The sequence below is a fragment of the Melanotaenia boesemani genome, chromosome 1 (genome assembly GCF_017639745.1).
Source record: "Melanotaenia boesemani isolate fMelBoe1 chromosome 1, fMelBoe1.pri, whole genome shotgun sequence".
NCBI classification, from domain to species: domain Eukaryota; kingdom Metazoa; phylum Chordata; class Actinopteri; order Atheriniformes; family Melanotaeniidae; genus Melanotaenia; species Melanotaenia boesemani.
In genome coordinates, this window is record NC_055682.1 from 26,198,866 (window position 1) to 26,224,789 (window position 25,924).

General features: G+C 39.5%; 2 protein-coding genes across 3 annotated transcripts in view; both read right to left on the bottom strand.

Moving 5' to 3' along the window:
• Window positions 1-958: 958 nt before the first annotated feature.
• Window positions 959-11,820, bottom strand: kif28 (kinesin family member 28). The gene is made up of 28 exons (XM_042001815.1): window positions 11,815-11,820; window positions 11,610-11,735; window positions 10,148-10,339; window positions 9,908-9,958; window positions 9,658-9,810; window positions 9,315-9,350; window positions 9,084-9,203; window positions 8,144-8,251; window positions 7,728-7,882; window positions 7,531-7,642; window positions 7,365-7,432; window positions 5,824-5,966; window positions 5,627-5,748; window positions 5,370-5,460; window positions 5,100-5,160; window positions 4,785-4,908; window positions 4,565-4,700; window positions 4,366-4,484; window positions 4,158-4,265; window positions 3,979-4,071; window positions 3,616-3,756; window positions 3,468-3,538; window positions 3,245-3,379; window positions 2,905-3,071; window positions 2,618-2,712; window positions 2,262-2,394; window positions 2,013-2,146; window positions 959-1,746 (listed from the first exon to the last, which is right to left on the bottom strand). Exons 1-28 carry the CDS (start codon window positions 11,818-11,820, stop codon window positions 1,588-1,590), a joined length of 3,159 nt encoding a protein of 1,052 aa, XP_041857749.1. The 3' UTR covers window positions 959-1,587.
• Window positions 11,821-13,559: 1,739 nt separating this feature from the next.
• The window catches only part of LOC121644289 (frizzled-3-like), a 33,697-nt gene continuing 21,332 nt past the window's right edge, over window positions 13,560-25,924 (bottom strand). For both annotated transcript variants that reach the window (XM_041992145.1, XM_041992154.1), the window contains exons 3-11: window positions 22,309-22,505; window positions 21,143-21,445; window positions 20,783-20,945; window positions 20,326-20,625; window positions 19,824-20,075; window positions 17,425-17,573; window positions 17,005-17,119; window positions 16,324-16,487; window positions 13,560-16,237 (exon numbers count right to left, since the gene is read on the bottom strand). In XM_041992145.1, the coding sequence (XP_041848079.1) occupies window positions 16,015-16,237; window positions 16,324-16,487; window positions 17,005-17,119; window positions 17,425-17,573; window positions 19,824-20,075; window positions 20,326-20,625; window positions 20,783-20,945; window positions 21,143-21,445; window positions 22,309-22,505 (1,866 nt within the window). In that variant the 3' untranslated portion in view covers window positions 13,560-16,014. The remainder of the gene's footprint in view (window positions 16,238-16,323; window positions 16,488-17,004; window positions 17,120-17,424; window positions 17,574-19,823; window positions 20,076-20,325; window positions 20,626-20,782; window positions 20,946-21,142; window positions 21,446-22,308; window positions 22,506-25,924) is intronic.

Genomic DNA, 25,924 nt, shown 5'->3' on the forward strand with positions numbered 1-25,924 from the left:
CGTTGGCAGGTGCTGCTGATCAGATGCATTTGACTAAAATCCTCATCAGTGTGAGCACCTTAATAAGAGCAGACTTGTGTCACTTTATTTGTCTGGAGCATTCAGATGTTTGTAGAGGCAGTGCCAAGGAGGAAAGACATCAGCAGTGATTGTAGAGGAGCATCTGTTGCTGCATACCAGTATGAAAAGGATCGCAGGACCATTCTCAAACATTTGGAAGTTCATCATTCTACAATGAGAAAGATAATTCTCAAGTGGAAAACATTCAGTTTATTAGGGAAGTGTTTTACAGTAATTAGTTTATTCTGCCACAAAAACTACAGTTTAACTAATAGAAGGTTTTTATAACATGAATATTTAGTTGTCTGCTGTGTTAAACAGGTAGATGATAATCAGTTTCCTTTGTTTTTTCATTGTTAAGGCACAGTGAGCATGCTCCACCATGATGCATTTACACCTATTCATTACCCACTTGATCCTGGAAGACCAATGAATAAAAAACTGGAAATGAAAAGGTCTACAGAAGAAAGCAATGGGTTAAATATGACAGACTGTGAAGCATTTTTGATTCACTTTATGACTTCACCTGCCTAAAATGAAATCTCTAATGTAAGTAGCTGTTTGTCCATCCCGGTTTTCAAGTCAACATTGAGGACTTGATTCAGCACATGGGCAAGCTACCATCGCTACAGAGAGATCACCAGACAGAAGATCAAGGGACAGATGGGAGAAAAACGATAACAGGTGAGTGTTAAAGGACAGGTAAATGAGATCTTCAGATAGACACGGATGCGCCCAGTGAAGAGTGGAAAAGAAAAAAAGACCAAAAAATATATATATATTTGAGGAAGACAAAAGCCCTACAGACAGGACTGCGCGGCTACAGCAGTATGTTTGAAGACAACCAACATGAAACAGTTTATTGCCCTAGTCCAAAAGAAAATCAAATCCTGGCAACTTTGCATTAATTTCCATTTAATATCGGGTCCATCAAAGTTTTAGTTCAGCTTAAGAAGAGGCGAAACGTAGAGTGGAAAGATGGAGAGACGGATACAGAGAGGCAGCCCTGGAAAGCTGAGGAGCAAAAGTCCACTAAGAGACAAGAGAGGAGGACAGAGACAGGACTGTAACAGCAGGAATTTACATAGGCCAACAAGTTTCACCACAATGTCTGACATCTTGATATTGTTGCCACCAGCTGAGAAACGTAGTTTTACATTAATGTGGTATAAATCCTGTATGATGAGCAATATACACAATGTCCTTTAGGTTGTGATTGCATGGGATCTTTAAGAACTCTCTATGCCCAGAGGCCTCTGCATCTTTAATCCGGCCCTAACTGTACAGTAAGGGCTTGAGTTAAATCTGAGATTTTGGTACCAAAACCTGACTGAATAGATAGACATAATCTCTGTTACATAACACAAAATATATAAAATAGGAAAGAAAAGAGAAAATCTGGAAACTCACTTTTTATCAGTAACTCAGAATTATTTAATACTCTGCACCAATAATATCTATAACGCTGAAAAGTAACGAAACATATTTTTGCTCTTTTAAATACTTAGAAAATCAGTAAACCCAGAGTCAAGACCAGATTCCTGATCTCTCCCGTTTGCGGCGGACGATGGCGGCCACGTCTTGTTTGAGTGCAGAGACGCTTTGTTCCAGCTGCTCCGAGAAATCTCTCAACAGACGACTCTGCTCATCTACGAACAGTCTGAGCCCCAGCAGGTCCGACTCCTCCTGGTGAACACAAACACAACACGTCTCAGCACATGAGATGTTCCTTGTTTATAAAAACTAACAGATAAAACATAACTACAAGCATTAACACCAGCAACTGAGTACATTTAATGAAACCCCCCAAAAACATCTAATTATATAAACTCACATACATTGGTGAAATAATCAGTGGCCCTGTGACCAGTTGACCTTAGTCCCTCTTAATAAGTTTGGAACTTTTTGCTTTAATACCAAGACTAGGACTCCAGACAGACATGGATACATACACTGGGCCTGTGTCTGCGCAGCCGCTGCAGCTGACCCCTCACTGAGGTCATGCTGTGGTAGAAAACCTTCAGAGCCCGAGCAAATTCTCCATCACAGCTAGGACGCACCGACCGGCTGCGCCCACCCTCGCCAGCTAAAACCAGAGGGAAGAAAGGTGGATGTGTAGGAGTGATGGTGCAGAAGAATGCAGCTGTTAAAAATATACCCTGTTGATGGGAATTGAGGGAAATTGTGTTTATTCTAGTCACCGTTCCTGGCTGTGTTCAGTTGTTCTCTCAGACTGTGATTTTCTTTCCTCAGTGAAGCGTTAACACTTTTCAGTTCTTCTAAGTCTTGTTGGAGAACTCTTAGTGAGCAGCTGAGCTCTGCAGAGTCCACATCCTGTAACACACGCATGCATATTGAATTGATGTGCTTATACAGCGTTTGGTAATTTAGTTGTGAAGTCTTTTTAGTATCTAATGATGCAACCTTAAACTAAAATATCCAGACTTTTTTAGCATCTCCAAAGACAAATAAAAATAGATAAATGAAGCAGCTAGTAGAAAAAACTGGTTAATTCTACTCTATTTTGCTGTACTAGAAGTCACAGTAAACGACTCACAGAAGCTTCTGATGGACCTGAGTTGTCAATGATGAAGATGCCCTCTGTAGTCATCCTCACTGCTTCAAGGGATGACTTCAGATGAGTGCAGCCCTCTGAAACAGAAACCCAACACAACAGCAGTTTTCAATGACACTTGCACCTCTTCTTTTATTTGTGCATGATAACCTAATGCACTGCTAACAGAGAGGTATCACTGGTGACTGTCAAACACAATCTAATAATCTAATCTAATCTTACTCTCACAATAATTGGAGAACTTTCAACTATCATCTATCCATCTTCACCTTGGAGGCCCCAGAGCTCCAGCACCACAGCGCTGCTCTGCAGGTAGTCTAGCAGGTGCTGGGAAGTGTGGAGAGAGGCAAAATGAACTCGGTGGTCCAACAGAGGATTGACGTTATGCCACACAGCTGGAGTGTAGAGAGGCTGGCTACAGTCAAATAACCTAAAACTAACAAAGATGTACAAAGATGAAATGTCAGAAGAGTTATAAATGTAACAGCTTCTTTATCTAAAAAAAAAGACAACAAAAAGCTCTACTGATTTTGGGGTCTACTTCATTGTGCTCTAAAACTCCCTTCATGTGGTCCTGCAGACTGCTACATGAAGCCATCCGTGCCTCACCCAATCTGAACCCCTCTATTGCGGGCCTCCATGATCCAGCGAACCCCACAACACTGATCCAAGACCAGCTGGAAGTCCATCCGTCTACCCAGCATCTCACATGGGTCAATCAGGATGTCGTCCTCACCCAGAGGGCTGGAAAATGGCAATACTTCGTTACTGAAACTTCTCTCGCTGTGCATTAGAAGGTATATATACACAAAAATGTGTATGTGTGTCATACAGTCCAGTGGAAGTACAGGGGACCAGCTGGGCTTGTAGAATGGCCTCCTCTGTGCCCTCTGAACCCAGCACCTGTAGAAGGAGATCATCAGCTGGTATCTACCTTAAACTGTCATGGGAAAAATTATTTGCTAAACAGATTTAAGTACCTCTAATTGCTCTTCTAGTGGGATTCGGAAGGCTAAAGACTGAAGCCAGAGGTGAGCAGTGCCCAGAAGCAAAGGCTCAATTGGATCCCAGAATGGGTCTTTATCTCTGGATAATGTAACAGCTGACACCCCATCAGCTCTCTGACCGCAGGAAGCAGAGATAGCTCTCGTGTTAAAATGTTAAATGCAAGGTTAATTGCTGTTAATGCTTATACATATATATATATATATATATATATATATATATATATATTGTACCATGTTTGCAGTCTGTGCTGAGAGTTTTCAGCATTACAGAACAGAAAAAATTAAAATACACCTCAACATAACCAACTAAACATGAAAAATAATCTTTCTACTAACATTGTCAGCATTCTGCTCAGCCTGGTACTGCTGGTAGACTTCTTCCATCAGAAACTTGCGGTTGACAAACTTGGCCTTGGACCACATCCAAACCTGAGAAGCAGACATAGGAACTAAAATCCTAACAACTTGAGTGTTTGTGTGCATGATTAGATGGAGAGTGATAAACATAAACCCACCTGTTTGCTTCCTTTAGAGGTGACTCTGATAATAATGTCTTTCTGCAGATCATGACCTTTAGAGTCTGAAAGTGCCAAATTCTTAATCTCAAGCTTAAATTCTACGCCCTGGAAATAAAGTGGTTAAATGAAACCATAGAAACCAGAACTATATTGGTGTTATGTGATTTGCAAACATGGTTGCCATCAAAGACGGCTAAATGTGGACCTTGCTGAGTTCCTGGCTCATCTGGTTGGCCTCCGCCACCATGGGCATCAGTTTGATGTAATCATAGAAGACAGCGAGCAGACTAGGGTCTGTCTGACTGCAACCCATACTGGACTCACCTAATCACAGACATATTAATAACATCCAACACATATCCCTTCAGTTTCCTTCTCTTCCACTCAATGATCCTCACACTCACCCAGATGGATGCCCTCAGCAGCAGCCATCTCAGACTGGAAGTAATCGTAATCATAGCGGCTCCAGTCATCCCCACCCCTCTCAGATGGATAACCAATGAACAGGTAGGTAGAGTTGGAACCAAGAATAAGACGATCCTAAAGAAAAAAAAATGGTTTAAGTGCATTTTAGTCGCACGTGACACAGTTGTGTCTCATAATTGTTATTTTGCAAACCCCCACCAGATGCTGCAGCTCAGTCATCTGGCAAACAGCGTTCCCATTGATGATAACCTTTGACCCCACCAGAGGAGTCAGAGTTACCCGGCGCTGTTCATTCCTGAACACAGCATGACGCTCCTGGATCCTGATGCATAAGCACACACCCACACATATTAATATGTGTGTGTACACAAGAAATGTTTTTCTTCAGTCAAATGCATTAATTAATGGAATCTCACAAATCTAGTTAATTTGGCCCAGTGTCTCTGTTCTAACTGTACTGTGCTTGTGATGTTTTATAATAATAATAATAATAATAATAATAACAAACCTTACCCTAAGCCTTTGATAGAGATGGATCTTGGGGAGGAGTCACACAGTCCGATATCCCACTCACCTACAAGAACAAAAAGCTGTACAATCCTGTTTCCATAAAGTGGTATCATGGAGTAAAATACAACCTTTTTCTAAATCAGGGTTGTAATAAACTGGCTGCAATCTACAGAAACTGATCTGGGACTCATTCGCTTTCACCACCTGTCTCTAAAAGCTCAGCTGAGCTTGAGCATGAAAGTGGTATATTTTCTATTATACAGAAAAACTGACCCTCTTGAATAAAAAGCTTCACCACCCCTGACAGCTGAGCATCTTCATTGATGTTCAGGATGTAGGGATGCATCTGCATCATCCTCCTCTCCTGACAGTAAGAGACAAGGACAGGAACTTTACAAATGGCAGGAAAAATATCTACTTAAAACAAATATATGTCATGCACTAAACAGCCATTAAGTTAATTAACGTTATATGCTTATAAATGCCGCTGACTTTGTTTGAAACAACAGTAGTTGTAATTGTTTTTATACCTGTGTGATGTTGGCATACTGTTGCTCCCAGTCTTTCAGCGCCTCTTGCAGATGTTGTTCCCAAAGTGTCTGAATGGCTCTGATCTGGAGCTCATTGTGTGTCAGCAGCTGACGAAGCTCCTCTGAATACAAACACACCTGATGACCTTTGACCTGCTGAATCCTGTTGTGTTGAGTTCAAACAGTTACATTCTTACTGGTCTCGTCGCTGGCTCTGCGTCCCTCCTGGCCCATTCGGCTCAGTCTCTGCAGCAGTCTGGCGTTCTCTGCCTTTAGCTCTTTAATGAGGCGTTCAGTGGGGCTCTCATTCACCACCGCTCGGTTCTGGATGCGCTTTGCTCTGAAGATGTGGAAGCAGACAGAAAACCAGTCAAAAGAGAGGTCATGAAATCAAGGAAAATTAAAATAAATTGCAATGTTCAAAATGTGCAAAAAGGAAAAGGATACAGGAGCAATGAAATGAAATGAAATGAAATGAATGAAATGAAATGAAATGAAAAATACTTTATTAATCCCAAAGGGAAATTCAATATTGTAGTAGTAGTAATTTTTTAGTAAAACAATCACATTAATTAATTAAGGGCTTTGTTCTTCAGCCTGATAGCTGCTGGAAGGAAGGATCTTCTGTATCTCTCTGTCTTGCATCGGACTTGAACAAGCCTCCCACTGAACACACTCTGTTGTTTCGTCACGGCGTTGTGTAGCGGGTGTGAAGGATCTTCCATTATCTTCGTCAGCTTGTACAGAATTCTTTTTTTGATGATCAACTCCAGCGGCTCCAGAGTTACTCCAAGCACAGAACCGGCTTTCTTGATCAGTTTGTTAATTCTTTTCAAGTCTCTGGTTCTGATGCCGCTGCCCCAGCAGATTGCTGCAAAGCTGATTGCACTTTCAACAACAGACCTGTAGAACATTTGCAACATTTTGGTGCAGACGTTAAAAGATCTCAGCTTCCTTAAGAAGTAGAGTCTGCTCTGACCTTTCTTGTAAATATACTCAGTGTTGCTTTTCCACTCAAGTCTGTTGTCCAGCTGAACTCCAAGGTACTTGTACTCCTCCACCACCTCCACCTCCTCTCCCATGATGGAAACACTTCTATGTGTGTTCTTGTTCCTCCTGAAGTCAACAATCATCTCCTTTGTTTTCTTGGTATTCAAGATGAGATGATTGTCACCGCACCATTTCACAAACTGACCGACCAGTTCTCTGTACTCTGCTTCTTGTCCATCACTGATACACCCAACAACTGCTGAGTCATCAGAGTATTTCTGCAGATGACAGAACTCAGAGTTGTACTGGAAGTCTGAGGTGTACAGCGTGAATAGAAATGGTGAAAGTACAGTCCCTTGTGGTGTTCCAGTGCAGCTGACCACCATCTCAGACACACAACCTTTCAGTCTCACAAACTGTGTTCTGTTTGTGAGGTAGTCGTAAATCCAGGTGGTTGTGGAGGGATCCACCTGGAATTTCTGCAGCTTCTCACACAGTAGAGCAGGCTGAATCGTATTAAAAGCACTTGAGAAATCAAAGAACATGACCCTCAAAATGCTGCCTGACTGGTCCAGATGAGAGTGGGCTCTCTGAAGCAGGTATATGATGGCATCTTCAACCCCAAGCCCATTACGGTATGCAAACTGTAATGGGTCCTGAAAGGTGTTCACCTGCTTGCTGAGGTGAGCAATGAGACTGATATCAAGTAATAGACGTGTGATTGTACTGTGTGATAGATCTACTGTACCTCTCAGCATAGCGCAGGGTGGAGAGAGACTCCTCGTAGCAGATATCAGCAGGACTCAATGTGGCAATCTTGAATATTAATGTCAAATGATCATTAACTTCATTTAGCTGTTTAGTTCTACTAAGTTGAGTGTGTACACTTAGAATTAGTATCTAAAAAGTGTCACCATGACAGTGCGACTGTTGCCTCCCAGTGCAGACTGCAGCAACTTGGTGAGAACTGAGTCTCTGTAAGGAATATGGACAACCTTCTTCCCCACCGCCATGTCAGCCAGAGAGCTGGAAGAGACACGAGGAAAGAATGTGGAAAACACTGTTAAACCAAACCACATGAAAACCAAGTAAAGCTAAGCAACAGGCCAACCTGATGACGTTTCCCAGCGTGGTGAGGCTCAGGTTGATGGCCGTACCCTCTTTGAGTCTGTCAGCTTCTGACCCTGATGACCGCTGGCGCTCACTGCCAGCCAGGTCCACCAGGTTAATGTTGGACTGCTTCGTGATGCTCTCTTTAGAGAAGATCTGACACAAAATTTCAACCATTTAAATAAATGTCATCACCATTTCATTTTAAGCTTCACTATTGCTGACATCTACATTAAAAAAGAGAATGTTTTGGTTAAGCAGATTTATTTTAACACATTTGATCACATTTAATTTAGAAATAATAGAATTTGATGACATTAATCTTAAAAATCTGATTAAACTGGATTTTCCTAAACCAGCTGTGCATTTTTATTTTGAAAATTAGCCCAAATTGGAGAAGCATGAACACGTGTTTACCTGTTTGAGCTGGAGGATAATGAGCATGTGTGAGCGACTGCTGTTGGCGTTCATGTGAGTGGCAGCTGTGGTTCGAGTCCTGGTACCCTGCTCCATCAACTGCTCCACCTACACAAACATTTCGGAAATTATGTCCTGTTCTAACTCCTAAGTAGCTTTTCTGATCTAAAGCATGGGATTGGATATATGTAGTGAACAAAATTAATTTAGACCTTTCACACCTCCCAACAAAGAATGTTGGAAGGAAATTTATCTTTTATTTGTTTATCTAAATGCTAAAATGAAAAAAAACAAAGTAGGTTTTTCGGTGAAAGGAAAAATCATTTAAAAAACCAACTAAGTATTGGTCTATCAAAGGAGGTTTTATGGAAGTTCAGCAGTTTAATATCTTCCTCAGACATCTGTTTTATACAAAACATTGTCCTACAACAGACTTTTCAAAGAAGAGAGCTTGAGAAATGCCATTGAAGAGAAGAGCTCAGCTCTGCTGCCATCTATCTGAGACTGACACTTTACTGAGAAACTCTGTGTCTATGAGTTTGTCTGTAAAAAGAAGTTTTGTTTTTGAGTTCAGAATAATGAAATCAGACACAGGCCTCTACACATTCCTTTACTGTCAAACACAAAAGAAAATGTAAATTCACACTTTATATTGTAAAAGACTTCATAAAACTTCCTTTTTCCTTGTGACAGGATGAACGTTTCTTTAGTTGTTCTTGCAGACAGCTCTATATTACTATGCATATAAATTAGATTTTAGTGTCTTGCAGTACAGATTTATAGAGAAAAGAACTATCAGCTGTCTGTGTGTTTAATTGACTAGAGACATGAAATAACTTAATTTACTGAAGATTCTGAGCAAACCTTAAGTCTTCCTCTACCTAAAAAAGCTATCTTGCATGTATTTAGTATGCATGGATCTTTTTTTTTTTTTTTTTACCTGTGGTGCACTCTCACAGGGGATTGTACGGAGACCTTCCACATAGAAGCCTCTTTGCTGCTCCTCTCTGACTCGTAGTCCACATGGAGTACGAGACCCCCGAGAGAGCAGGTCAACCACCTTGATAAAGAGGAGGGAAAAAAAGATACAGCAGCAGAAGCCCAAATAAAAACATAATGAGAGAAATTTTCATAAGAACAATGAAAAATAAATGTATGTTTCTACTGTTACCTGTTCATTATAAATTTCCAGCATACTGAAAAAGACCTGCAGACACATCAAGAATAAAAACCTTTAGAATATTTTCCATTATTAAACCACAGCATCACTGAACACATTTGGAGAGTGCTTATTCCACTAGGGCTAAGGCTACTGTATATGTTGCAATTTTACTAGAAGAAATCAAGATCCACAAATAAATTAAAATTTATTTAGTTCCTTGTTTACCAATATCCTACTTTCCTATCAAGTTTAAGGAATTAACCTAACCCTGATGACAGACAGGAAGTCAAACAGCACTGATGTCATGCATCCACTAAGGTGAGAGTATGGTTATGTCTTGTATCTTGTTTACCTGACATTGTCTGTTTTCTTGGTTTTCTCTGATGGCCTGAAACAGTCGATCACAGAGTTTAGGAACCAGGCCCTTGTTAGGCCCGTAGCCCATCATTGAGTAACTCTTCCCAGAGCCGGTCTGTCCGTACGCTAATAATGTGGCGTTGTAACCCTGCAGATTTGTTTCAGGTCTTTCATTGTTAGGATTGATTGAGCATGATGTTATGATAAGTTTTAGATGATTAAGTGGAACATGCTGTAGGTACTACCTGAAGTGCATTCTCCAGTATTCCTTCTCCCAGATCCTGGAACACTCTGTCCTGATAAATGACACTGTTTGTCATGAACTGCTAACTTGTAGCCAAGTATCATCAATTTAGATCTTTTCTGTATGAACAGTCTTTAATTAGCCTTAAATAAGATACTATTTTAAATAGTGTATGTTCATCATCATTGTTTGAGTGTAATTGATGTATATATCTGTTATAACGGGTTGTCTCAGAGCTGACCTGGTCAGCGTATCGTCCTCCTGGTTCTTCAGGAAAGTAGAGGCCGCTGTGGTCTCTTGTGAAGCCACTGTGGGACCAGTAGGCATAATCGAAACAGAACGACCGTCGGTTCTGAGAGTCACGGGGGTCCTTGATGCTGATGGAAGTTGACACCATGGAGACGATACAGCGGCTGCCTGCATCCCTCTCTCTCTGCGAGGAGAAGGATGCTACGTTTACAGACGCCTCAGCATTACACTGCAGAGATTACTCTGAAACAGTGACATTACTAAAAGAAATTGCATCTCATCTGTTTCAAATATGATCCATGCCACTCAGTGGTTTTAGTGGGCTTTAGGATACAGAAATATGAAGTAAATGCTTGCTGTCAATACAATAATGATATAATTTTAGAACTCTTAAATGTTTTAACTGTGCACATGAGAGCTCTCAGAGACTGCATCATTACAAAGTTCAATGCAGCATTTCACAGTTGTGGTAAAAGTGGTCTCAACTTGCACCAAGCTTTCGGTTTTCCATTTAAGCAGCAGTGAGTCTTAAAAAGCCTTGATGAGAGAGACTATATAGGGAAGCAAGGCTGTAAACAGTATGACACACTGGCACAGAAAAACAGTGGGATTCAGAGTCTTGCAGCAACCAAATGGATGTTGTTACACTTGGTTGCCAGGTTACCAGAATGATGCAAACATCAGTCAATATGACATAAAAAACTTCAGCACATCATACAATCTCACCAGCCTTCCTGCAGAACTTTAGAGAAAACCAGAAACTTTTGCCACTGATGATAGTTTGTGCAGTAATCCTGCTGCTTTCACACAAACTCAAGGTGGGTTCAAAATGTGGTAGACATGTAAGTAAGAAATGTAAGTAAAATGAGCTCATTAATGGCATCAACAAGGTGCTTTAACCTGGTAATTGACACTTGTTTACAATATGTTTAATGTTATAACTGATACATTTTCCATATGTCATATCACTTTAGTTCTTTAAAGAAGAAAAGATAAACTTTAAAACCCTGTCACAAAGAAGCTTTTCTTATTTGAGCAAGACAATGTCAGACCATGTTCTGCACATATCAGCAGCACAGCTCTAAAGTAAAAGGAGTCCAGGTGCTGAACCTAAAATCCAATATCAATTACACGGAAAAACAAATCACTTAAAATTGCACCAATTATTTTCATTTGTTCCTCAATGTTTGCAGATTGTTATTAAAATAATATTTGATACAACAAGATAGTAAACAAGGTCCTATACTAACTTTTTCACCAATCTGTTAATGATCTGCATTTTTTTAAATCTATTTTTAGTCTAAAATGAAATGATTTACAATTTGAATGATCTGTTTGTATACATCTAACACAGTAGCCCAACTGTTTTGGGGGAAACAGGATTACACATTGTTATTAACACACATACATGGGGTGAAATACATTAAATTAGAAACAGATGACTGATCACTGACCTTGTTGAATGGTCGCACCCTAACAGCCACTTTGACGCAGTCCTTACTGTGCATGTCTGAGGCTTTAGCTCTCATTGTGCAGCTGGGAGGCAATCGGTCCAGGAGACAGGCAGACTGAGCGATCAGCTCCCTCACACAGAACAACACAAAACTGTGTCGAGTTACATGGTGACATGGACATTGTCAGGGACGCTGGTGGACTCACTGACATAGAAGCAAGGTTAAACTGAAAACATGATGGTTTGGTTTGGCTGCTAAAATGTTGATGCTGCCTTAAACCTATAAGTGTAAAAAACAAAACAACTAAAGAATGTTAGAAACACATAAACACTAAAATAACATGATCACATATAATGTGAGTATTTTGATCAAGTTAAACGATCAACATAGTTCAATGGATAAAAAAAATGTAGTTTAATTCTTTTTCCCCTCTTGGATGTTTGTAGAGCAGTGCAGAACTGGTTGGTTTCACTTTCACCTTGTCTAATATAAATTATAGAAGAGAAAATGATCCCTAGCACAGTGACATTTAAACAGTTAGAGCTGCTCTCATGTCTGCATTTTAGAAAATGTCTCTGTATTCAAATAAGGCACCTAAAAAAAACTAATATGATCTGATATTCAGATAGGTCCAACCCTAACCTGTTTCCATTACCATGGAAAAAGTTTAGTATTTACATTAACTGCGGTACTAGTTTAGCTCATTTAACAATAACTGTTGTCCATAATCGACTGTGTGTACCGCAGTTCTTACATGTTTCCAGTGTGACCAGATCAAGACTCAATATTGATACTAACAGAAAATTAGACCATCATGTAACTATAGGAAGAATATATAACAATAGAAAAAACACAGGAATCATCACACAGAGGGTGTTAAATGTCAGATATGCTGCAAATCAATTATAGACATTCATTAAACATTTAAACTTTGATATAAGCCAGAGGAGGTGAAAAAAGACACAACACTGCACTTGATTGTACAAAAAATTACATTAATTAAAATTTTATGAGGTATTTATTCATACAAGAATGAAAGAAAAAAGAAAGAAAGAAAGAAAGAAAGCAAGCCAGGGTTGTAAGCAGGTGAAAGAGAAAGTGTCACTGAAAACGGCTGCTCAGCGTTGGGTTTCTGTCCCTCTGGGACAGTAGTGAGGATGACTGCAGAGGACATCTGAAGTCATGGTGTCAACTGATCCTGCAAGACTTTACAACTTAAATACCAGACACTGTGTAAACACATACATATGTATGTGCGTGTTGCAGCCTGTGGGCTTTGCAGAGCTCAGCTGCTCTGTAAGAGCTCTCAAGACTGAACTGAGGATTGTTAATGCTTCACTGAGGAAAGAGAATCACCATCTATTCTATTCTGAGAGAACTAAACACAGGAATGGTAACTCTAATATACGAGACACCCTAAAGTTCGCTCAGTTTGTTATCATTAGAAAAAATGGAAAAATTTAATACTTATAAACAGATTATATTTTTAATAGCTGCTTTCTCCCGCACCATCACTTCCACACACCTGCCCGGCAGTCAGTAAGGCTGACAGCAAACAAGTCTTTTACATGTGGAACATCTCACATGCTGCACTATAAACTACTGCATACATGTTGTGTTTATGGTCTCCAGGAAGAGTCGGACCATAATCAGAATGCTGTGGATGAGCGGAGTTCAAATGTGGTCTCAAATGGAAACGATCAGGAATCTGATCTTGACTCAGTTTGTAGTGAGTTTTAAAATTTTTCGAGTGCAAATATGTTTTTTTTCAATTTCCAGCACCGTAGATATTTTTTACTGGAGATTGCATGAAGCAAATTTCAGGCCTTGATAAGAAGTAGTTAATCATTTGTCAGTGGCAGTTTAGAAGACCTCCACTCTGGGCATGATGCGTTGCATAGATCACGTCTGTCCGGGTGTGGCACAAACATTAGTAAATCAGAAACAAAGTGAAGACTACAAAACGTTTATTAGACTGCATGTAAAAGAAGTTGTTACAGTTCCAAACTGCAAATAAATTAAAAGTCAAGTACAAGTTTAAAATTCACATCATTATGTTTTTGAACCATCGCTGATTATGAGACATTTTCAAGCTACTCTAGCTTACCATGAGGCGTCATCACAGCATGACACTGTGGAGCAAGGACAGCTCTTCTTCCTCACATCTCACTGTGGAGGATTAACATTAATGATCAAATGCTCAGGCTATGGTTTTGTTGACTTTAATACTGCAGTGTTTACTACAGTATCGGTCCACTGAGTCCCATGTAGAGGTAAAAGCACAGTGGTTAATGTTTCTAAACAGTTATGAGAAGAGTACAGACAGATGCTGCAGGTCCATAAACAGATCAGTTTAGGCTCATGTACAGGAACTCAGGCAGAAGGCAGTTAGTTATCACAACGTACAGAAAATCTATCTACAACATGAAGGCAGACAAGTTGACAGGAGGCAGCTGCTCACTTATTACATAGTTGTGTAAACACAATTATCTGAGATCTGCATCATGTAGCTAAATAATTATTGTCTTTATTTGGGTAAAAACTAAGAGATGTCATGTTTCCACATCATTTTCAATTGTTTAAATTCTTTTAAACCCTTTAAAATCTGTCATCTAGTTTTAAAAGTTATTATACTGTAAATTTAAAAGGATTTTAAACTAAAATCTCATAATTGTGACAAAGTGTTAAAAAAAACTGCAAGATAACAGTAGGAGAGGCAGAAGATAAAGATAGAACTGAAGAGGTAGACTTGAAAACCACAAAGCCAAGTGTAGGTCAGGCATATGATAAGCACCACCATTGTTTCTGTTGACTATTTCTTTCATTTCTAAAATGCACCCAATAGTGTGTATGCAGGTACAGAGAAGGCTGAGGGTACAGGTGAGGTAGGTTAATAAAGTCTTTAAGGATTAGGAAGCAAACACAATGTACAGAAAATACGCACAATAAGCACTTCCTGTAGCATTTACTGTACAAGCAGAAAATGAATGTCAGAGAAAATTAAGCATGTTGAATGTTTCACTAGTTTGACTGTCAATTTTTTAGCTCTACTTTGGGTAAATTTGAGTTCCACATCTGAAGATAAATTACACAGATGAGTGTGTCCAGCAGCAGTTAAGGTCCACATCAAGTACAGTGCTAAATATTATAGAAGAGAAAAGAAGATCACCTGTCCCAGGAAGGACTGCCATGCATGTATTAGTATCAGCAGTTATCAGTTTTCATTTTTACATTACACTCCAGTCAATGCAGCCATGACGTTTGAATGCACTGAAGAATACCTGAATGTAGGTTTCAATACTCTGATCGTTAGTTAACCCTCAGCAGCTCACATATGGCATCATGATGCAACATGAAGCACATTTTAGATTATTCTTCTTTTTTCTTTTTGTCATGATGTTACAATCAAACACTGGACACACAGAGGTTGAGTAAACTGTTATCGTGTTGGTTTCTAAAGCTGCCTTCTTTGCCAAATGAAAGCATCTGTGCTAAAACAGATGTGACAGATCTGTACATGTAGGCGGACAGATATTCCAGATCCTATCGCACAGCTATCGTTTTACTTCTGACTATGAAACAACCCTTGTACATCTTTTAGGTCCCTCTTTGAAGCTGTAGTTGAAAAATAAAGTTTACTTTATACTACTGATGTCTCCATTTCTCCCTTTCACACACACACTTACACACACACTGAAGCTTTCAACAACCGACAATTTCACAGTATAAAAATATTTCACAAAACAACAAATAGGTCCACGATTTCACATTAGGCCCACGTTTGTTTGTCTTAGAAGCCACGTAAAGACAAACATCATAAAAAGCTGCAGAACAAACAAATCAGTTTCATAAGATAAATTTCCAACAAAGCAGATAAGCTATTTAAGGTTGTTACCAAAGAAATACTCGGCAGTGTTCACATATTTAACATAATGGAAAGAATGCCACCATAATATCTGAGATACAGGCCTCAAGACCAAGCTGGAGTCAGAAGACACCCTGCTGCAGGAGACAGGCTAAATGTGTGATTCACTGACCTTTTCTCTAAGCATTTAGTCTGTTTCTAGATTTCGTTTAGTCAAAAATTCTAGTTTTCCTAAATTTCTCTGAATAATGTCTTCAAGTGGCACTCATGGCACCGTAAATCTGAGGAGGAGGATTACCTATTTTGGTTTGACTCTTCAGCAAAGCAATCAGGAGTCCAGCTCACAGTGAATCTACAACACAACAGTCATGTTCACTGACTGAACTTAGCACAGCTCACAAATGCCCAGAAACAGCCCGCAAACCAAAAATCCCCTCCACAGCAGACACTGGTACATTCTTCAAAAATCGAACCGTGCATCTGCTGAGGACAAATCATGAGATTTCCTCCAAGATTTTCCTGTAGAAAGTGAAGATCCTCTCAGGCGCTGGTGCCGTCGTTCTCAGTGGCCCGATTGTCATTTGCTGAGGTTCCATGTGTGATGAGGGTAAGCGGCGCCTCAGATATGTCACGCTGGCTGCTGTGTCTCGAACGGGTGTCTATCTGATGCAAGCTGCTGTGAGTGGAGAGCGGGTGGTCGAGACGGGACATGCTGCCATGGAAACTGCGCTCTTCTGTTCCTCTGTAAGTCATAGAATTGCTCCTAAGACAGGAGGAGACAGAAATGTGAGTGAGAGGTAAAGCGAAGGGAGTAATAAATTACAGAGCAGAGTAGATTTTCTGTTCAACCTATCATCTCGAGTGCGGTGCAGGCTGCCATGGTAGCTGGCCTTGCTGTGGACGCTGCTGGCTTTGCTCCTGGTTGATGCAGGGTGTCCGTGGTGAGTTCTGACTGGTTCTTCGAGGTCCTCTAGAGCCGCCAAGTGGGTGGAGGAGGCATGAGTGGAGGTGCCCTGCAGAGTGAAGAAAGACATTTTTTATTTAAAGCTGTAACTGCATGATGATCATTTGTCACATATTTTTGCCCTTTTCTCATCATACAGTAAGTCAGCTCTTCTTGGATCTTTATTTGTATCTAAAATGCTGCTAAAGGCTATAAATTTTTGTTTTTAAATTTTTTAAAATATTGTACATCAGTGTTTATCAGAACTTATATTATCTGATTATATAGCTGAATCTGAAAGCTTCATGAACTACACCAATGGATTCTTTAACATTTAATGAAAGATTTATCCCATGAAAATATCGTCCAGTTCCTGCCTACATATCTGTGAATTGTTACAAATATTTTTAATACTAACACCACCAATGACTAGAAAGAGTTCAGCAACATGTGTCACTATTTTCCTATTAGTGACACATGTATATCATACACTGTTTTTTTCATATTTATATATTATTTTTGATGATCTTTTGTAGTGTGTCTGACAGTGAGTGCTTGTGATTCTTCTCTGCTGCTTGCAGTCCTACCTGAGTAGATGTCCCTCTGGATTTCCTGATGATCGGGGTGTTTGGTTCACGCAGTAGAGACTGGGCGAAGTCTGGTTGCTCTTGCAGCACCTGGCGGGACTCATTCACGCCACTGCTGCAGAAAGGACAAGGTGAGAAAAGGCAGTAGTTAAAGATTAAAAGAAGGAAGACCAGGTTATAGGTGCAGGTGGTTGTATGTCACCACAAAGACAAATAAAGCAGGGATACTAAATGTCCCACAAAAGAAGAGAAGCAAAATGTTTGCATGTGAAAATCAAAATTTATTTATCCGCTTTTATTTGTTTAAATTGGCTAGAACTGACATCTAGCAGCATGAGCCTCTGACACTGATCTACTTTCAACATCCAAGTGCTTGAACTTTTACAATTTGGCATTATAAATGTGAATGGGAATTCTTACTCTTTGCGTCTGCGTCCATGCAGGAAGCCGGCCCACTCAAAACAGGTCTTCTTACTTCCCACCCAGAAAACAGAGGGAATCCCCACCACCAACATCATCAGGTATTTTATTAGGAACAAAACCATGGCTGGTCTGCTGGTCTGCTCAACCTAACAAGAGGAGAAATATCAATTATTAACTAGACAGTCATTCAGATAAAATAGCAATTAACAGTGTTTTAAAATACAGACTGAAACGTTATGGAACAATAGGAGGGAAGCTCAGCAATAATAAATGACTATTGGAATAGTTTTATATTTCCTCAAAGGTTAAACAGGAACGCAATTGTTGGATGTCTCTGAAACTAAGAGAAGACTGAGGGATTAAATGTATTCAGCTCTGACGATAGTTTTATCCTAGTCAGTCATTCTGAATGATTAAAGAGGAGACCTAATCCTAAAACAACTCAGCTGCTTCAGCAGCTGAACTGCAGTTTTGCTGCACAACTGGTCTTGAATTTTGGTGTTTCTCCCAGTAGAGGGCAGGAGTTTACAGCAGTTCTTGGTCTTGGTAAAATGTAAAGCACAGACATTTGAAAGATTCAGTGTCATTTTATTGAATCCACTTGCAGGAATTTCTGCACATCCACCACAATGACTTTACAGACATTAAAATGAGAAAGCACGTTAAGAAGAGTACCAGTATATTCTTAAGGGATTCCCCTCAAAACTTTCACTTCACTCAGAGGAAACATCACACACAGAATTTTATAAGGAAAGTTACCTGTAGACCACAAGTCTTTATTCTGGTTACCATTTAAATATCGTTAATGCTTTAGGATTTCCCAGTAAAAGAAAAAAAAAGTGAATTATGATAGTTTTGAAGGTTTTAAAAACAGGACCAGAAGAATTTTGTTCTTATCAATTAGTTTGTGCACGTCGGTCTTGCCTCAGCTGAGACTCGATGTCTTAAAGAAGAAGAAGAAATCTTATTATTTATTCATCAGTACATATCTTACAAAACAATTGTCCTCTGCTTTTAACCCATCACTAGTTACACAAGGCTATGAGGTAGCAGATGGCAGGGGTTAAGAGCCTAGCCTGGACCCAGGTTCTCCAGACCCAAACTCATCTCTGTCACCACTAGACTACCAATCCCCTTTGGACTCTTAGGTCCAAAGGAAAAAAAAGAAATTACTAAAAAAAAAAAAAAACAAAAAAAAAAAAACAAAAACAAAACAAACAAATAAATAAGCAAATACCCATGAATACACACTACAAGAAAGACAGAAAACCACTGCATCCTCTCCTACACACGCACACATTTACACACAGATCCCACCTGGTGACAAAGATGAAATAACACAGCAATATTAAACTCCTAAAGCTAGGAGCATCACATAAAGGGGGGGATCTGTTCTCAGTAACTCCCATGCAGATACAGGTAAGCTTTCTAAACAGCTTCACCTGCTTTTGTAACAGTCTGTTAGAATTTAGCCAACACTTGTACATGATAGTACCGTGACACTGCAAAACTAAACACTGAAAAATGAACAAATATTCTGTGTCTGAAACTGATTAACTTCATTTTGTGTATACTTGCAACAGAAAGTGGAGGAGAGATGTTTTCACAGAGTACACTGATCTGGTTATTAATTTAGCACCAGACTGTATAAAAACACCACACTCCCACTGCTCTTCATAACCGCGACAAAGCCCTTATAGAGTACAGGCAGCAGAGCATGACTGAGCAAGCCTGAGAAAGAGACACCAACTGAGAGGGAGGAGAGGGGAAGAAGGGATAGACTGAAAGATGGATGTGTGTGAAAACCAGCTGAAAGAGTGTAAGAGAAGGAGACAAAGAAACAGACCACAACAAAGATTGTAGTTTTTGTAGAGCTGGACTGGAAAGCTGCATTAGCTGGTCTAATGGTGCATGCTGCACTTTGGTCTCCTCCTCCACAAATACCTCCTCACATACACACACACACACACCTAACTACTAGCCCTCTATCACAAGCACACACACACATACAGATTTGATCATTCACTGATCAGTTTAACATAATATGGGGTTTATTGTTTTTGTGGATCCATTTGCAATAACAATTATCAAACTGAAAAGTCAGTTATGTTGAATAACTTCAACAAAAATAATTTAAAAAGTTGTGTTTCTGCCTTTTTTTTATGTTTTAGATAATCATGGTGCACTGTAACATAAAACCTTTTCCTGTCTATGAATGATCATGCTCGACTTGTTTGTGGTCATATTTTCAGATCTGTGCAATACAGATGTGCATCTGGTGGATGCACAATAACGTATTTTTCCCAAACCCACCATGTAACTGTATCACAGTTTTTCTTAGAAGCGTAGCATCATTACATGGTTTTACACAGAGCATTCATTCCCTTTCGCTTTACCTTGTATGGGCAGGGGATGTGGTAACGCCTGCAGTTCTCCTCCATCCATGTTGTCTCCCAAATATGCCGGTAGGTGTGTTCATAGATGTAGCACCCAATCACCGTCAACAAGGGGACCAGGTAGAGCACAGAAAACACTCCCATTCGGATCATGAACTTGACTAGTTTGGCCTGGTTCTCCTTCTCCAGAGGAATCTCCATGCGAACCCGGTTCAGAGCAACAATGCCCACTAAAAGCAGGGAGACGCCAACCTGAAGAAATCACAACCAATAGCGAGTGGACACTCAGTGGCAGATTTCACAGAACTAAAAATAAATGATTTCTTTACTTTAAGAGACATTTTTTGGTCATTTTCCTATTATTAACTTATATAACTATCCCTTCTTCAATCTAAACTTGTAAGAAATCATCCACCCAGCTCAACAACACACCCGAAATACTCTCATACTCATTGATTCTTTCACCCATCCATCCACTCATTACTCTTCTGACTGTACTCACCGCCACATTGAAGCAGAGTGGTGCCAGAACAAACCACCTCAGGGCGTCTATATCATACAGTCCTATGAAACACACTCCACTGATCCCATCGCCCTCTATTTTATTAAGGGCCAACAGGGTGACAGTCAGGGCCCCTGGGAGGCCCCAGGCAATTGCATGGAAGAGGAGGGCTTTCTTCTCAATGGCCTCACTGCCCCATTTAGGCACAGCAGCCAGAAACCAGGTGATTGTCAGTATGACCCACCACACGCTGCCGGCCATGGTGAAGAAATACAGCACCATGAAGAAAAGCGTGCACGCCTGAGAGAAAACAGTGAGAAGAACAACTTCTGTTTAATCAACCGTGTGGCTGGACTGGTAAAATCTTTTGGCTGGTAGGATTAGAAGAATTAATTCCCATGAGTTAATTGTGTGATGTTGGAGCATGAAAACCAGATAAAAACGGATTAAATCTCACCTTGTTGTGAGAACCCTGTGTAATGGTTGAGGCTCTGAACTGGGTAGGGCTGACAGCATTGCATGCAACTCTGTCCTCCAAAAGAAAACCCAGGAAGAAGACCAACGACACCATGACATAACACACCGCATAGAAGATGATTGGCCGCTCAGGGTATCGGAACCTATTGAGGAAAAAATTATACTGATTTCCACTCTCCATTTTCTTTTAACATGTACTGTAAAACGTTCAAATATCCATAATATTGATTTAATTTTTGCCATTTATTTTGGTGGTTTACATTCTTTAAAGTCTGTAAGTGTTGAGATGAAACACAGTAGGTAAGTAGGTATCAGAAATAAGACAACAAGCCATTCAGACCTTGTAACATCAATGAGGAACGTCAGGAAGGTGAAGAGTGTCGCAGACAGACAAACAATGGAGACAACGCCAATGAAGTATCGTGTGAAGGTCAGTTCCTGCTGACTAAAGAACATCGAAGGGCAGGGGGCAGAGCAGTCCTTTTTCCCCATAAAAGTGTAACCCAGCTCTGGATCAACCTTGAGCTCTCTGGGGCACCAAAAACCGTAATCCCTCTGAACAGTCATGGATGACTGGTCTGTGGGTTCAGAGCCTGTTAGCAGGTCCTCTGGGCGAGGATAGGCTTCATCACAAACTGGGAACCTGAAAAACAATAACTATGTGAGACCATGAAGCTTAGACTGTAGTATTTCTTTCTCAGAAATTTCCTTATGCAAGTTCATATAATTGCATGTCATGATGAAATTCAACATCCACACACACGACAACCTCAAAATAACATTAAAGTTGCATCAGTAAAAACTTATTATGAAGATAAGATGTACTGCATAATTTAGATGGGAACTGAGTATAAAACCATATAAACAGCCACCAAGAAGCCCAACAGACAGCTGGATTAAAACATTTTGAAAAATTTAAATCCTGAAGAAGCAAAGCAGCAGCAAAGACATGCTGTATGACAATGTGACTGAAGTTAACCCTTTAAGACCAACAAGAGCACCCGACCGGATTGCCAGCGATCGTTATATTCCTATATGATGTCTTATATTCACTGTTCCAAACATCCCTCTGTGGCAAAAAAAGCTCAATCAATAAGTATAATTCTTCCCCCAGAAGGCTTTTTCTTTGTGTGGTTGATCTAGAAGATTTCAGTTTTAAAGCAAAGGTTTCTTTCTTGGACAGCAATGTCTGTAGATAGTGAATGTTATTGTAGGAAACTACAATAACATCTGAGCTCACAAGTCACACACTGAAAATAGCTTAAACTTTGAATGATGGTTTTGGTTGTATAACACAGGAATGTATTGATGCTGAATTATGGTTAAGACCCAAATTTACATTCAGATCTATTTTGCAAGGTCACTACAGCTATTTCCTGAGTGTTTGATTGGTGTAAAAAAATTCCATCTATATAGGTGTGTTCATAGATGTAGCACCCAACCACAGTCAGTTGTGTTCATATGGTTTGTGTTTAAACCCAGATGTAGAATTTCTTCCGCTCATACCTGCTGCACTCCATGTCATCTGGCCAAGCTACTCCAAATATCTCCATGAGTTTATGGCACTCATCCTTGGCCCGCTGGCAGATGGATCGACATGGCATGGACATACGGCCATACTCGGTGCACACGGGAGCATACAGGGCACACAAGAACATCCTCAGGTCCGCACTGCACACCAGGTTTACCACTGGATGAAAAGGCTTGGGAAGAAAGAAAAGGAGAAATTGTTAAAATTCAGCGACACATACTAATTACATCATGTTGTGCATAGAAAGTAGAAAAGGGGAAATTCACACACAAAACCTGCTACACACACTTACACACATGCATACACACACACACACACACACAGTATATATAGACTTATCTATTCACAAGCTCAGGAAAATGTGAACTATCAGTGGCACATATGAGAGGGATCATATTCAACCTGAAATAACCATCAAAGAAAAGGGAGGGAAAATGAGAGGAGGACCCATGTCTTCTAGCTCCTCTGCTGCAACTTATGCTACTACTCAATATGGCATCAATATTTAGATAGCTTATGAATTATGTATAGCTGCAATCATACCATCAACCATCACTTTGAAGTGGAGGACAGTGAAGACAGACTACTGAGGGTTAAGCCACAGCTTTGTCTCTATGAAGTGAGCACACAAGTAGCAGGGTGTTTCACACAGCACAGAGCTGCTATGTGTCCTGTACTGACAGAGAACAAGACCTATGACTTCCAAGGTGCTGGTTTAAATCTACAAAATGATTGGAAATGTGTGATTTATACACCCTCAGCTACTACTTACACTCCCTTGAGCAAAGACTTCATTCTGGTGACAGCTTTGTGAGGTGCTAAAACACAGCAGCAAAAAATGCATTCACTCTGACAAGATGACCACTGCTGTAGCATGTCTGGTGTTGAACAAGGAGGACTCCTTTTAGCTGGTGGTTACTTCTGCAGAGGCATCTAAAAATCATAATTAAATTAGGACAAATTATCCAAATAAAACACAGGGCATAATATTACCTTATATTTGTAGAGGAGTACAGAGATTTAACCCTTTAAGGTCTGACCCATGAAAAAAATGGTAAGAAAAGTTAATTTTTTTTTAATTTGAGGTCTTTATTTGGCCCTTTAACAAAACCTAACAAAAAAATTAACTTGTTTTTTATTACCATGTGATAGTTTAAAAATATTATAATGTGGTTTTCTGCTTCTGGGTATCTATTAGGGGACATAAGATAATTATCAGATTGTGTTCAACAGGATTTTGAGCAAAGTTTATACCATAAATTGAAGCAAAATGTCTCAGAAACTGTATGTAACAAATATGTCACGTCGGGCTCTTATCGCTTAAACTGTTTTTATTTTACTTACAAATAACAGTCTTGTTATCCTCACAGGAAAAATAGGTAATACTATCTCTTAATAAGACTAAAAACCAATTAACAGAACTAAATTAAGGCTAAAACTAATGTTTTAGTGCATCTGATTTAACAGATTTTACATTTGTCAGAATACTCAATTTAAACTACTCAGACTAATATCTTCAACTTATCTTGGCTTTTAAATACAGCCAATATTTTCAACATATGTTACTTAGTAATTAATGTGTAATGTGACCTGCTTCCATCCAAATATTTAAATGTTCATGTTAACTTAATGAATTGAAACACAATATTCAATGTAGCTTTTATGGAAAAACAATGTGATCAGAGCAGAACCATGACAGCGTTCGATGTAGTTAGGAGCAGTGAAACAAAACAAGCTGCTTGGCTGCACACAAGACTGCACCATGAACAATGTCTATGTCTAACTGTGTACTTTCATCGATTGCTTACAACAAAAGCTTCTGTATATGCTCACAGACTGTATGGTGAGCATTTTTGCAAATACTCATGCATCAATAAATATGTATATGTGTGTGCATTTTATGCGCGCGCCAACGTGGAGTCAACCCATGTAAGTATATTTTGATCGTTTCTCAATTGCTGTGTTCTAGATGTGCAGATGGGAGAGTTGCCCCACCAGTAAATGGGTGCAGTGATGCATGAGTTGTGTGACACACTTTTGAGTATTGCACAGATATGCATGTCAGCACAGACCACCCATTTTCATTCAATAATTCAAATCTTTTGCAACCCATCCATTTTTTAAAAATGAAAAAGTTAAGCTGGTTAGTGTTGGAAAAAATAACACTTCCAGCTTCAGTTATAAATAGGTTTAAAAATAGTATGAAATAATGTGCAGTCAGGCTTACAGTTACAACCCTCCATGTCTTTCTAATAATGAAGAAATTGTGCATTAGAAGCTCCTTGTTCATTTTTTATCAAGATGCTTACATTACAGGCCTGTGTCTGATTTAGGATCAGAGTTGTATACAAGCAGTATGACACATGTGAAGTCATGAGTCATGATTTGGTAAGTTAATCTACTGAATCAGTTATTTTTTTCATGACAATACTTCTGACCAGACTGACTTGACTGTGATAACTCTTGCAATGATGTGAGATTATCAAATAAAACAGCCACTTCTTCAACAATTGTTTCTTTTAAGTACAGCATTTTTTTGTTTGTTTGTTTTTTTTAACTTTATTGCCTTAGAGTGCAAAATCACAGGCAATTAACATAACATGTTGACAGGCATTAACACGTGTTGAGATTGGGCTCATCCTAGTAGGTACAAAAAAGACAGTAGGTATATGCAGAATGAGGGAAATACACAACATACATTCCAATATAAAACCAGTATTAGTCAAAAAGAGTAGACACTCTCGACCATCTTTTTGAAAAAATATCCATTTTAGGTTGTAGTTGGGCAGTCAGACATTCCATCAAATAAACCTGTTTTAATTTTTCCTTCCACTGAGCTATAGTTGGTGGGCAAGGCTTAAGCCAGTTTAGGGTGATGGTCTTTCGTGCAACCAGCAGTAGGACATGCAAAATATAACACTGATCTTTGGTGAGAAGGTCTTTGGTGTACAAGTCCAGAAGGAATATGAGAGGATCCATGGGGAGATCTGTCCTTAAGATGTCCTCTATGTTGTTTTTGATATTCTCCCAGAATGATCTTATTTTTGGGCAGTCCCAAAAAACATGGGTGTAGTCAACAACCATGCCACAGTTTTTCTAGAACTTGTCTGTAGTGGTACTTTTAGACATGTGTCCTTAAAGGGGTTCTAAAAAATCTAGTTTTTGCTTTTCCAGTCGAACGCTCTCCAGAGTTGGCTTCCAATTCCTTTGTGACAGTCAGAACATACATTTTCCCACATCTCATCTGTTAAAACTACATTCATCTCAAGCTCCCATTGGTGTTTAATATGTAGGGTGTTGTCTGACATATTTGCCATCAGTTTTTTATACATTTCAGATATTAGTTTATTTGCTAATGCTTGGTTTTCAAATAGGTTAACAAAAAAGGATTCAATATTAGTAGGTTCCCTCATGACCATGTCCCACTCTGGATGTCTTGTTATATAGTCTCTAACCTGTAGGTATCTATACAGGTTGCTCGAAGGCAAGGAAAACTGTTCTTGTACATGTGAGAATGATTTAAGTGTCTGTCCACAGAACAAATGGTGCATAACAATCAGTTTATTGTCAGCCCACCTTTTAAAGGCCATA